Here is a 15,166-nt window from a genome sequence, read left to right on the forward strand (position 1 = left end):
TGGCTTGCTTCGAGGTCAGGGTCACACTTAGGGGTCAATTGTCTTATGAGTGTGTTTCGTGTTCGATCTGTAACTCTTGAACTGCTTGAAGGATAGTAAAAAAAACTTGGCACAAATGTTCATCACATCGAGACTACGTGCAGAACGCATGTTATTGATGTCTTGCTCCAAGGTCAATGTCACACTTAGGTGTCAAAGGTCATCGTTCTGTAACTCTTGAACCCTTCGAATGATTTTGAGGAAACTTAACCCAAATGTTAACCATATCGATACGATGTGCAGAATCCATGTTCTTGATGGCTAGCTACAAGGTCAATGTCACACTTATGCGTCAAAGGTCATACTCTCGGGCGTATATAGTGTTTCGCATTGCGGTGCTCTTTTTTTTATTTCTGAGCAAATGTTTCGAATATACTCGTCTAAAATATAAAACAACTTCAAACTTTTTATCATTTTTTTGTCAAGTGGACAACATTTTTTTTTTTTTTTTACTGTATTAGCAGTTTTTAGTATATACAACAGAAAGAAAACATTAAAGTAAAGATATCCGTGCGTTTTCCAAGATATCTGAATAACTTACTCAGATTTCAGCTCAATGTAACAAAAATAACTAATTTCTAGCTCAAATACTTTAGTAACTTTTGCTCTGCCACCTTATATTATGGAATATGACATCGTACATATATAAAAAGTGTATAAGTAAACTATAACTATAACGTCATACATCTTGCATGAAAATAAACAGTAACAACCATATATATATTATGTACTTCGAGGTTCAACGGGCAAACGGTTTTGTTATATTTAATTGAATTATGGATAGCAGCCATGATTGGAGGGGTAACTCCAGTTCTACGTCGATCTTGCCAGAGTACGAGGAACTTCGGCATTTGCAAACTATTGTAGCTGAGAAAGGGTCTTCAAAAGACAAAAGACGCTGCGAAAACGAGTACACAAACGACACAGAGGCTTCACATAACCGTAACGTTAAGTCCCCGGGGATAGTTGTCTTTCTGAAGCTTTTGAAGCTTTCGATTTATTTCGGACATATCTTGACGCACAGCTTAAAGATTTCAAGAAAGATTTAAATATCATATCTGTAAAGTTAGCTGCAGAAGTCAAATTCAAAAAGGAATCCAGTCGTATTCAATACGAATTCAACTCCGACATTCTTCAAAGACTAGAAGTGGAAGTAGGGCTGTCAAATTGTTAACGTGGTAGTTGCTAAACTCAAATACAGAAATAAATTAATTAAGGTTGCAGATAGTTCCCCCGGGGGTTGGTTAACTGTAAACGAATACAATAAACCTAAACTTGGCAGTGGTATCGTTGATGACAAGAAAATTAAACAGGCCGAGTATAGAGCGGTCAAAAGGCTTAAATCTACCACTTCTAGTCCTAGAGATCTAGAGTTCTCTTTTTATAATCCTTACAAACGGTCTTCTTATTTCATGGGGAGAAACAACGCAAATGCTTGGTGCATTAAGATTATCAACTATCAAGATTACCGGGCCAACCCACTGGCACCACACAAAATTAGCTTTTTCGAGGCCCCAGGCAGGCTACCCAGAAAGATGTGTGTTTCAGCTGTGGTTACAGGGGGACACTTCCAAAAAGACTGCAAATTCAGCGGAGGCAGACAAAATACGCCTTTATACAACACCTTCAAACAGTCTGAACCAGAGTTTACAGCCACAAGAACAGATAAGGATAAATAATAAGTACTTAAGTTATTTTTCTGATACAGAATTTTTAAGGAACAAACAATAAAGTCAATTTTAACTTGATTGTACAAAAACTTGTAAACATGTAAAAGATCGTTTGAAAAGTCACGTTGCCTTCTGGGAAAATATCGGCTCGAACGCAGATATTATTGAAACTGTAAAATATGAGTATAAATTGCCTTTATTAGAAACGCCGGAACGTTCATTTTCTAAAACCAATAAATCTGCGCTAGAAAACATGGACTTTGTCGAAAATTCTGTGGGAGAGTTGCTTTTAAATCACTGCATAATAGAAACCCCTTTCACTCCACACATAGTTAAACCATTTAGTATTTCTACCAATAAACAAGGCAAAAAAAAAAGATACTTTTCCTGCTCATCAAACATTCCCGGGCTTCAACCTAAAGGGGAAAAACTATTGTTTTACTGTTTAACCGTTTGGTCTGAGTAGCGCCCCTTTCATTTTTAGTAGGTGTTTGCGTCAAATGGTTAAATATTGGAGAAGCAACGGCATAAAGATTATCATGTTTTTGGATGATGGTTGGGGTACAAATAAAACGTACGATCTTAACCTGGTCAGATTCAGTTTTTGTTAAGAAAAGTCTTTTAGAGGCAGGTTTCGTCAAAATCGATTTGGGTACCGGCGCAGGTTTTAGAATGGATAGGAAGCTGTTGGAACAGTGTCGAATTTTCTATCAGTATACCTAACAGACGAGTAAATGGTTGTATTTTAACCTTAGGTACAATTCTGAATTGGTTACCTTTTAGTCTACTCAAGGCTCAATGCACACAGTGAAAATAATTTCTCCTTCGTCTGCTTTTGGGAATCTAAGTCGTCTGATGACTAGATATTGATACTAAGAAATAGAAACCAGGACGTCTTGGGACGGTACATATAAACTTTCACCCACAAGTCCCTGTGTCATAGAAATTAAATTCTGGCGTTCTAATCTGTGCAGTCTAAACAAAAGATTCTGATCTAGTTATTCTCCCACGTGAACTCTTGTATATTCTGATGCCTCCCATACAACAGCGGGGTCTTACGTTGTCAATTGTAAAGATAACGTCTTTCATAATGTATGGTCTGATTATGAAAAAGAGAAGAGTTCTAGCAAACTCATTAATACTGACGAATGGGAAGTGACTAACGAGTTCGTCTGTTTCGTTGGCCCTTTATGCGATCCGCACAATGTGGATCGATTTGCTAGTTCACAATATCGAAAACTGAAGCGTTATAATTCTAATTTCTTAGATTATGACACAGAGGATATAGATGCCTTCACTTAGGATTGGAGTGGTTGTAATAACTGGCTAGTACCCCAAATTTGCTTAGTTTCACGTACAATTTTCAACTCTTACATTGTAGAGCCGTGGGTACGCTCATAGTACCGAAATGGCCTAATGCTTCATTTTGGCCTATTATTTTCAAGAAAAGTTTTACGAAATGCGACATTATTTCCGAGAATTTGGAGTTTTAGTCTGATCAAGACATTTTTAAGAAAATAATCAATGTGGATATTGCATTTTTCTGGTAAAAGATTCAGTGGCAAAGTCCTAGCAGTTTGTATTAATAAACTGTTTCTGATGTTTAACAGTTATGTCTGTTATTGACATACAGAGTGCGTATTCAGATTGCTCATACAGCTTTGTTTTTACAGTGATTTATGGAATACCTAGATTTTATAATCCTTTGCTATTAAGTACATGCATATTTTGATTGCTTTCTATATTGGCACATATAAACAGCATTATGACTTGTGCAAAAGTCAGTTATGACATAGAAATATAAATCGCTGATTAGCGAATATTTAAATTACAAATGTATATAAATATTGTAATCTGTTTGAGAGACCAGAAAAACACGGAAGTGAGTTTTTAACTGTGGCCCTGGTGTTAATATAGTGCAACGAATTAAAGTAGGAGTCAGTTTTCAATATGTGGCAGCGATATTAATAGAGTTCCATAAATTTAAACAGATGTTAGTTTTTAATTACGTCACGTATGTTTTAAATTGCCAGGAATTAGTAGCGGAGGTTAGTTTTTAACTGTGGCCGCTAAGTTAATATAGTGCCAAGAATCTAAAGCAGAGGTCAGTTTTGAACTGTGGCCGCGATATTAATATAATTCCATAAATTTAAGCAGAAATTAGTTTTTAACTGTGTCAGAGATGTTATTAGAGTGCCAGGAAATAGAAGTCACTTTTTAACTGTGGCCGCGATACTAATATGGTTCCATAAATTTAGGCAGAAGTTAGTTTTTAACTCTGTCAGAGATGTTATTTAAGTGTCAGGAAAAAGAAGCGGAAGTCAGTTTAAAACTGTGGCCGTGAAATTAATAAAGTGCCAGAACATAAAGCGGAAGTCAGATTTTGGATTACGGCCGTGACGTTGATATAGTGTCTGGGTATGTAAGTCAGTAGTCAGTTTTTTTTACCATATCCGCGTTATTAATATAGTGCCTGAAACTAAAAACAGATGGCAGTTTTTAATTGCGACCACTGCTTGAACGATGAAATACGGATTTTTTTCCTTCTTTTATGTTTGTTTTCTTAAAGTGCTGTTTCTGGGTTTATGTTTATATTGGTTATGTATATATATTTTCTGTCCTCTGCATTTCACAGATTTGTTTAAAGTAGGCATCTGGAGAGAGATGGATACATTATAAGTTCACTCAGATTTGAAAATTTCATCAAGAATTTAAAAAGGCTTCCTTTTAATGTAAAGTCGCAAAATACTACTAAATCGTACGGAATGTATTTTAAACATTTTTGCACACGGTGTAGTAAATACAATCTTGTTCCGGTTCCTGCAAAAGATCATTACGTAGCTTTATACCTTTCATACTTAGAGAGTTCTCACCTTACCGAGTTAAAAAAAATCTCCATGGCATTAAATGGGCACACAACATGGCTGGATTTCCGGATTGTTGTAGCTTCACTTTTGTTAATAAACATTAAAATGGATTATTAAAGTCTATTGAAAAAGTATGTGTATCAAAAGAACATGTGCATATATCGGATTTGCGAGCCATAGTGGAATATTTCGGACAGAATAGCTGTATCTTGAATGCTAGGTTTATTGCTATGACACTCTTGAGCTTTTCAGGTTTTCTTAATTTAACGAGGTAGTTTTTTTTAAAACGCAATCACATTACTTTTCAATTTAACCACATTGAGTTGAACATCGTAAAATCAAAAACCGCTCAGCTGAGTAAAGGGTCTAAAGTTCTTATAACTAGAACCGACAATTCCACTTGTCATGTAAAAGAATTAGAAAAAGACTTATGCGTTTAAAAGGAATTGTAGAAAAGTCGGATGAATATTTGTTCAGGAAAGTGTTTTTTTTTGTTGTTGTTTTTTTTTGTAAGAAAAACAATTCTTATAAATTAAGGGACGGAAATCATATCTCATACCTCATGTACAAGAGCAAGAGAAATATTTTTAGATAATATTGGCAAAATAGGTTTTTACAAATCTAAGTTTGGGTTACATTCACTAAGATCAGGAGGGCTACTTGTGCAGCTAATACAATGTAATGGTGTCCCTGACAGACTTATCAAGCATGGTCGGTGGAAAACTGACATCGCGAAAGAGGTTACACAAGAGAAAGAACTGAGTAGGCTGTATCTTTAAATCTTGGTTTATAAATGTTTCAGCAGGCTCCAGCACATTGATGTATTTTATTTTCTTATTTTACATTTAACAAACATTTAACTCCCGGTTCTTTAGTGTTTGATAAAACAGTTTGCCCGTAAACCAATCCTATTTACTGTTTGTGGTTTATTATACAAAGGTTACTGTAGTTAGATGGAGTTAGATGGTAAATTATTTATGTTTGTCTAAATGGAATGCAAGAAAACATAAATGTTTTTACTATCGTTCTCGGTATAACCGGTTCTTCTTCGTTCGTTAATTTTCCTTATAAGGAAAGTAAGAATAAGTTACGTAGCTGACCTGTGCTTAATTAACACACAGAAAAGGTGGGAATAGGTTATCTGAGGTTCAACGGGCGAACGGTTTTGTTATACTGAATTCCAACCCGCTCTACCATACGTTTAATTATATATCCTTTTTGTTAAAGTGTCACCTTGGTTTAACGAGACTGAGATTTCGTATATACAGTGACAAGGTAGTGACAACGAAGTAAATATATTTTACTTTCCATATTATTCGATAAGTTCACGTGATGTGTCTTATTTTATTTCACATATAGATTACCTGTCACGCGCAAGTACTATTAATCCATAGTTTGCGTCATATTTTACTTAATCTGAGAGTTCAGCGTTTGTTTAATGAAAGTAATGATAGCATCTTATAATTTGTGCTTTAATAGTTTCTAATTTGTTGTGTTTTGCTTTCTTTTTTGTAGATAAACGATTTTTTGTCATTTACAAGTTTCGAAAGGAAGTACGTTTCTACTGGATACGAGCGGATGGTTTCTGAGACATCTACTTAAGTTTCTTTAGTTCTATTACTCAATTAGTGTTAAGTGCACGGACAAAACCACACAGAGTTTTTTTTGATAAATCGATTTGAATGTATTTAGTGAGTAAGGATGGTATCCTTAGGCAGATTTTTTATACACTTTGTATCATTTTTTTTTATTCAGGATGATTCATTATATAACTGCATGGACACACTTGCCATACTATGTAGATATATATTTATTTTCACCCAATACCACCATATACAAGTGATTAATACGTTTCATTATTAGTAAAGGCCATTTATAGAAATAGGGAAAAAATCTAAAGGAATTGATTTTTGGTGAAAGCATTATACAAGATGTATGTAACAGCATACTAAAAGTATAAAAAGTATCATGGTGCAAAATGCATTTTTGGGGGTAAAATGTTTAAAAGTATAACTGAAACTGTCAATTTCTGGAATCGACTTATAATAATGTTTTTATTGTTGTTAAGAAAGCGAAATTTTTCATGGTAGTAAATAACTATAACACAAACAATTTAAGCTCATGACTATTTTGAAAAGAAATCCAAGATGACCGCCATTAAATTCTCATTATACAGGAAAACAGTTTAAGTATTACACAAAGCTCAAATATTGTGAAAGATGATCAGCATCATAGAAGATACACACACTTTATTTCAAAACACACAAACTTCAGATTTTAACAAATTCAAGATGGATTCAGATATCCGAAATTGCCGCCACATGGTCATTTAGGCATACAGACACTGAATAGAAAAATGGGTGAAATATTTTTCTTGCAACAAACATGACCCCCACTTTTCTTCTGACTGTTATTCAGCACTGACAATATTCCTCAAGAAAATGTAAGTTAAAGACATTTGAAATTGGTCCTGATGTGTGCTGCGGCCATTGGAAATATGACAATTTTATATAGAATAAAGAAGAACGGCTAATTAGTGTGCTGTATCCTACAAGGGAACATTGTTAAAAATTGAAATCTGGCCAGATGAGGGTGGAAAGTCTACTTTGATTAGAATGTGATAGAAAATGACAAATTTATTGCAATTTTGCGTTAAATATTAATACAACACAAAAATATCACATTTTCAATGTTTTGGGTGTATAGAACTTTTTCTCAAAAATTGCATACTGGTAGCCTAAATATTGCTAATTTCTAGTAGTAAGAGATAAAATTGAACATATTTGACAGTATAAATGTATATTTTATATGCAGATAAGAGCAGAAAATGACAAAACGGGGCAAAACTGGGCTACAGTTATGATAACTAATTAGAAATTATGTCTCGATAGCTATTTTTGGCAAAATTTGACGAGTTCTCATACGTTACTGAAATTGCCATAAAACCTTAGAAACTGTTAGATTCAAACTAAAACCTTGTATTAGGTTGTTTGTACATTTCAAATGAAACTGGCACAATCTTAGAGAAAACAGTTTTTCTTATAGGCATACAGGCACTAAATAGGAAAATAATGCGAAAAAAGGTAGTCGCATAATGGCGGATTCAAATTGTCCTCAGTCTTTTGCTCTGTAGTGCTATAGCATTTTCGTTGGAGAAAATCATCATTTCGTGGTGTTTACGACAATCTGTACTGCTTAATTACTCAGCAATTTTGTCTGTATACTTTACCATATTGGACTTAAGACGCCATTTTTTTTTTCTAAATTTCAAATTATTTTACATTTTGCATACAATAACAATCTAATGTTGTGCCCAGTTGGGACCTCTTTAGATGCATAAGTCTGTTGTTATGGGACAATTCCAGAGAAATCCGCAGTTTCATTTATATTTTTAACATTTTACCCCAAAAAAAGACATTTTGCATCATTGTTTATTATACAAAGTTTACTAGAGTTGGGTGGTAAATTATTTATGCTTGTCTGAATGGAAGGAATGAAAACATAAACCACATTTTCTTTACTTTTCGTCAACTCACTTGTAAACAGGTATCTCTGTTTCATTGCATTAAATCGACCTTTTCGCTTTTTACCAACAGAAGACATTTCAACACGATAAACGAATAACGGTTTTATCTATATTAGTATTTTGGTTCTAACCATTACTACTAGCGGATTCACGGGGGAGGGGGGCGCACCCGGTGTGCACCCCCTCTAAAATCGCCGGAGCATAGGTAATTTGTCTTATGTTCTGGATAAAATAAGTGCAAAATATACATTTTTTCTCGCTCGCACGCTCGCGTTCACAATCTATCTTTTGTTCTGACTGAAGAATATAGAATAATAATTTTTTCTCGCTCGCTACGCTCGAATTGAATTTATCTTTGTTCCGTGTTAAAAATATGCATATTTTTGTCTCTCTCGCTACGCTCGAATACGTAATTGTCTTCTGTTTTTGGTGAAAATATAAAATATGCATTTTTTCCTCTATCACACAGGTTAATTTAAATTTTGTCTTTCGCTATGCTCGCATATAACTCTCCCAATAAAAGTACTCAGAAATCGGGCCCTGAAATTCCGAGATACTTGCGCAAGAATAAGTCTGACAATTCATAAAATATTACTATAATTGGCATGTCATTTGGGTTGATTTTGTCACAAAACGTGTCCTTTGTAAATAGCAAATAAAGTACATCAGAACGTCCAGAATGCACCAGATGGATCCATTGTTTTAAAATTTTTCAGGGGGAGCATGCCCACGGACCCCCCTACTTGCTCTACACTACAAATATTACGCCCCCTCTAACACCAAATCCTATATCCGCCCCTGATTACAAGGTTGCTATCCCAAATGACTTCTTTTTCGACGAGTACAAGTTGATGCAAATTAAGCAAAAATCAGTTAGCGATTTCAAAGTCAATGTACTTTTGTTTAGAAATATATCATTGACCAAATTTCATTTTAATGTTACCATCCAGTTACAAGATGTGAAATATGGCTATTACACCATGTTATCCTTAAAGTAAAGTCCCAAAACGTTACTGCTATTTATATTTGCGCAATATATAAATGTGAACAAAAATTATTAAACATTCCATATTTTCTGATTACGGTATATCAACTGCATGCCTGTTATGCTCTTAGTTATCTTCAAAATGTTTTGACAGCTTGTTACCCGGGTCGTTTTTAACATTAAGATTTGATAAGACATAAAGTAGTGCAAGCTTAACCATCGAGATAATTTTCCTTCACTTTTCTTAAAATGAACGGTTTTATCTAGTCTCAGAGAAAGCAATTTGCAATGATTCGATTTCTAGCTATGTCAAAACAGGTTTTGCTTCTCTTATTCAGAATCGCTTTTCATTTCATTGCTAGTTAATACATATAATAATTATGTTGAAGTGTGAGTACATGAACAGTCACACTACTCTTGTTCAAATATCAGAACAGTCTTACACTGATGTGTCAAAGTTAGTGGGCCGATATAAATGCATGCAATGTAAAACAATACATTAATGAGTCTTAAAAGCTATAGTATATGAAAATGCAAGTTCTTTATTGATAACATGTGTAATATATCATCATTTACTGCATATTTATTAAAAAAGTAAATAATGACAGAGCTTATGATGCAGTTGTGCGTAATTTATATGGTCCATAATTGATCTGAATAATTGTTACATCTGTGCCCCTGTACATGACGTGAAGCATTAATTCTGTTGTAGTTTTCAAATCTCTGGTACCCATATGCCTACATAAAGCCGTATTTTCAAACGCTAACATAAAAAGAATGAATGCTCTCTCTGACACAGACACACAGGAACCCACGCATGCACGCCCTACCACTCGTCCCTCTTTCATTTAGTTCACTATTAAAATTTTCTTGTAAAACATTAAAATGATGTCATGGTTATCATGGGCAAACAGCAAGCTAACTGGCTTAAGACTCAACAAATGAAAGGAAAGCAGTATGTTTAACTTATACATAATATAATTTAGAACTCCAGAGTCTCTTGTCCTTTGTAACTGGTAAATATGATAATTAAAGTAAAATGTAAAATACATTCACAAATATCGTAAAAGTTGCAAGTTTCCAATTTTCAGACAGTGTCACAGTTGTCATCTTGGTCTTCAGCTAAAAGAAAGTACTACAGTCTACATACGAAAATACTATTAGAACATTTTGTCAACAAATGCATTTTAAAAAGTTAGGATTTCTCCAGTTTTTCTTGTTTCTCTTTTATCTTCTGGCTTCTGCAAACATCGAGTGCATACATTCATTTACAGATTCATGGTTTTACTGGTTGGTGTGCTCTGCTTCCGGGAAATCTACCCTTACATTTTAACTTTGATTTTATATGAGCATGTTTGCGTTTTCGATTTATTTCTGTGGCTACTGTTATGTGTGAACAGAGATTTACCAAGCGGGAGTAATTTTATTTACAAGGTCTTGAAATACAGAAACCTGGTAGAGGTTTTAAGAGAGTGGTTTGCGGTCAGTAAACTTGTTAAACTCCCAAATGATTAGCCATTCACCCGTTTCAAGGCGATGCCCTGCTGTGTTCTTTTTCATGTATATGTCTTTTTGTTGCTTTTATGTTTTCATTTCTGAATTTATTTGTGCAAATGTATACACGTGTTCAGCCGCTTTATATGTGTTTATGTCTATGTGTATCCCTATTTCTATGAGCATTATTTTATGGACAGCTGCGTTCTTTGTTTGACGCTCAGAAATATTCTTATAGATTTTACTTTTTCTTTTAGACTTTTTGTCCATAGTTTTTACACTTAATACAACATCAGTAGCGACGATAGTTGTTCATTACGTAATGCAAAATTCATTGAAATTTCGGATCGGAGGATGATATTGGTGAAATAGCTATACATTCCCTTTTGAATCTCATCTTTTACCAATGATGTTGTTAATCCATTTATTATATTGTGTCACTGGTGTGATCAAAGTAAGTATAAAATATATAATACTTTACCTATGGTATCCTTGATCCATTTGTTATATTTAGTAACTGATGTCATCACCGTGGGTACCAGATCATGGAAGCAGTTGCCATACCCAAAACTGACTGCGCCGATTAATTCCCACCTCCCGGAATCTGCTCGACACATTAGTGGGCTTCCGGAATCTCCCTGAAATAAGAAATATAGGACATATCAAATATAAGTATAAGGAACCAATGGGAAATTCATGATCTGAGACTGCAGCCAACCTCACAGTAATGTATCTATCATTTATCGACATTCTAAAATGTATGCGGTATCAGAGCGCAGCCTGGTACAACATCCATACAGCATAAATATAGAGGATATTACATGATTGTCTTTTCATATTGGATTTATTAAACGAGTTGAATAAAATAATAAAATGCGAGGCTCTGCCGAGCATTTCATCAATTTTATTCAACTCGTTTAATAAATTCAATGTGGAGAGTCACAAATGTAATATTCTTTTTATCACATGTTAGTTTTTCCTGTTGAAACATCAAAAAATCTACTTTCTTTTACAATATAAACAAGTCAATTTGACCAACGTCTCCTATACTATAAATGACGTCGACGTCAAAGCTTTATTATACTAGTGTATTATCATTTTTATTTAAGAAATAATATATCTCATCCAGTGATTTGTCGTTGAATAAATCATTGTTTGGAGTTCAGATGCGAAGGAATTATATCACGAGGGCGCAGCCCGAGTGATATAATAATACGCATCTGAACGACAAACAATGATTTATTCAAGAGCAAATCACTAAATGAGATATATTATTTCGATTCTAACACGTTACAAAGGATTTTTAAGTACATCCTTGATGACATGCATTAAATATTTGCCCGTTTTCAATGGATTTCTTTTCCAGCGCGCCGCTATGCCATTAGACGCCATGACGTAATAATTGTGACGTCAGAACAGTGATTTGTTGTATAATAATTCACTGCTTTCTGCCTTCTTTGTTTAATAGGAAAATGAATCGGATCGTGTTAGAATTAATGGTTTTTTTATTACACTCCCGCGACGTCAAAACATGTGATAAGTACAAATATCTTAAGCCCGTCTGCTTAGCTCAGTAGGGATCGCGGGGTCGTGAGTTCGATCCCCTAGCTAGTCGTAAGTTTTCCGTGACGATTTGATAAAAAAAACATTGTGCCTGAAAACATTCGTCCTTCACCTCTGCTTCATGTGGTGATGTTGCCAGTTACTTGCGGAGAACAGGTTTATATTGGTACAGAATCCAGGAACACTGGTTAGGTTAACTGCCCGCCGTTACATAACTGAAATACTGTTGAAAAACGGCGTTAAATCCGAAACAAACAAAACAAATATTTGAAAAAATGCTGTTGACAGGATTTTATATTATTTATACAATAAATCGTTATAAATGTAAAGTCCGCTAAAACTTCTAATATTTCACTGTTACATGTATAATATAAACAGTCGCATCTAGGCTAGAGTAGTGCCGTAATACCACGCAAAATATACGCCGTTTGTTGTGCAATTTTGCTCAGATGCCGACTTCTTCATTTTATCACGGGCTTGCGTAAATGTTTTTATATGCGTAAATGTTTTTATATCTACATAACTTGCATTTAAGCTTTTTTCCTAAAGGATAAACAAATTCTCATACAAAACATACAAAACATGTCGGCGAACTCGGTCCTTCCGTAGCAATACAGACAATATCCGTCGGGAAGTTTCCATCCCCTTCGGTCTCAGACAACCAAATTTGTTTACAGTATTCATACGAAACAATGTGCACTCTTTTCTTCTGTAACACATCCGGGATAACATCCATCGTATTTGGATCTAAAACATAAAGAGACAAAAAGTGCTTTATCGCTATTCGTATTAAAGGCTTACAATGTGTTCGTTTAAATGTGCAGCACATAATAGGTATGCTAAGTAAACGAAAGAGACAAACATTAGCCTACTAATATCCATTTGAACTGCCTCACATTTTGGGAAATGTAGCACAGAGTTTCTGAACTGAATTGAATGTTTAGTTAACAATTAAGGGAGTAAAGTAGAGTAGACGTTTGTTATATATACTGTATGTTAGATCTATCTAACATGTTATGAAATAAAAGGTTTACATACACTCACATTATGACTGAACAATGTCCTCAATTTAAATACACATAATATTAAAACATTACTGAAGCTACTTGAATCTTATATTGGTATTAACGAACACAAAACAAACAATTTCAGAAAGATACTGGTACCACCTTTTGCTATACAATAAACATGATTCTAAATAGTAGTCCTACAGACTAAATTCATTAATCAATCAAGACGCATTTTATTTAGTTAAATCTACATCAATTCACGTTATCATATATACCACAAAAGAATTTGATTAGAATAATTATTACCGGAAAATATCTTTTCCGTCGCACCAAGTCCAACCACATAACATTCAGCAGACGACCCGCGACTTGTAACGTCATCCAGTGACGTCACCGATGGGAGACATAATGGACGGGTAACATTGTTGATCAACACCGGATGTTCTAGTCTAAGCAGCGTAATATCATGTGCCGGGTATGCTGATGGGATATAGCCATATTCTGTAAAATCATCAACACATTTCAAGTATACAAACAGATCTGTAAAATGTTTTCATCAACAAAATGATATATTTCTATTTCATAAGAAGCTGAAATAGACGCTAATGCAAAAGTAGGAAGGGGAAGTAAACTGGTACAACATTTACTTACTTACTTCAGTTTTATATTTGCCAGCGTGATTATGTGTGAAGTGATTTTGATAAATATAAAATTCAAGTAAATACATATAGATCTAGGACATTCTATTTTTAAACTATTAACTTTTCTGAATAGATTACCTGATATATGTATCAATTACGGTGGCACAGAGGTGACATCCGCAACACTGTATTTAAATTGTGGCCACAACTTAGTAAATTGTGGCCACAACTTAGTAAATCGTGGCCACAATTTAGTAACTTGTGGCCACAACTTAGTAAATCGTGGCCACAATTTAGTAAATCGTGGCCTCAGTTTAGTAATTTACTAAATTGTGGCCATAAGTTACTAAATTGTGGCCACGATTTACTAAGTTGAGGCCGCAATTTACTAAGTTGTGGTCACAATTTGCTAAATTGTGGCCACAATTCACTAAGTTGAGGCCACGATTTACTAAGTTGTGGCCACAATATAAATAAAGTGTTGCGGATGTCACCTCTGTGCCACCGTAATTAATACATACTATCCGCGACACATACTCTTGTAAGTCAAATAAAAAAGGTGTACAATCTAATTGAGTGATTATTATGCAAAAGTCTATTACAGAACCTACAGTGTACATCATAATTCACGTGCATGCCTATTCTACAATTTATATATCTTCTGTTTACGAATTGTTTTACGAGTACATAACACGAAATATGAAAACAAGCACACACATAGGATACAAACTGTATAATTCACGGATATGAACTAGACTATTTTAGAATAAACCTACATTCTATTTTATATTATTTTATAAATAAAATGTGTAAGGACCCGTTTCAAAATAACATTCTACCATTATCAAATCCGAATGTTCTAAAGTCTCCTCCGAAATGGTTTTTAATCTTGTAAATTGCCACATTCTAGCATAAAACTGCTGTTCTTATCACTTTTCGTGGGTGTTTTAACAAGAGAGTAAACGTGTGATAATAGTGAGATTCTAGCGCTCACGTTCTGTTAAATTACCTTTTTATGTATGCGCATTCCGTGGTAAAGCGTAACCGTATTACGGCCCCAAAACGGATAATTCAAAAGGAAATGACGTCAACGTCATTAAACAAAACTGACATTCTAACACGATCCGATTCATTTTCCTATTAAACAAAGAAGGAAGAAAGCAGTGAATTATCATACAACAAATCACTGTTCTGACGTCACAATTATTACGTCATGGCGCCAAGCGGCATAGCGGCGCGCTGGAAAAGAAACCGATTGAAAACGGGCAAATATTTAATGCATGTCATCAAGGATATACTTTAAAATCCTTTATAACGTGTTAGAATCGAAATAATATATCTCATTTAGTGATTTGCTCTTGAATAAATCAT

General features: G+C 34.4%; 1 protein-coding gene across 1 annotated transcript in view; it reads right to left on the reverse strand.

The window, feature by feature from the left end:
• Positions 1-10,314: 10,314 nt before the first annotated feature.
• Positions 10,315-15,166, reverse strand: part of LOC123559203 (atrial natriuretic peptide-converting enzyme-like) — a 33,109-nt gene continuing 28,257 nt past the window's right edge. The window contains exons 14-17 of the mRNA XM_053544756.1: positions 13,461-13,655; positions 12,722-12,891; positions 11,063-11,219; positions 10,315-10,328 (exon numbers count right to left, since the gene is read on the reverse strand). Of these exons, the coding sequence (XP_053400731.1) occupies positions 10,315-10,328; positions 11,063-11,219; positions 12,722-12,891; positions 13,461-13,655 (536 nt within the window). The remainder of the gene's footprint in view (positions 10,329-11,062; positions 11,220-12,721; positions 12,892-13,460; positions 13,656-15,166) is intronic.

This window comes from Mercenaria mercenaria, chromosome 5, assembly GCF_021730395.1.
Source record: "Mercenaria mercenaria strain notata chromosome 5, MADL_Memer_1, whole genome shotgun sequence".
NCBI classification, from domain to species: Eukaryota; Metazoa; Mollusca; class Bivalvia; order Venerida; family Veneridae; genus Mercenaria; species Mercenaria mercenaria.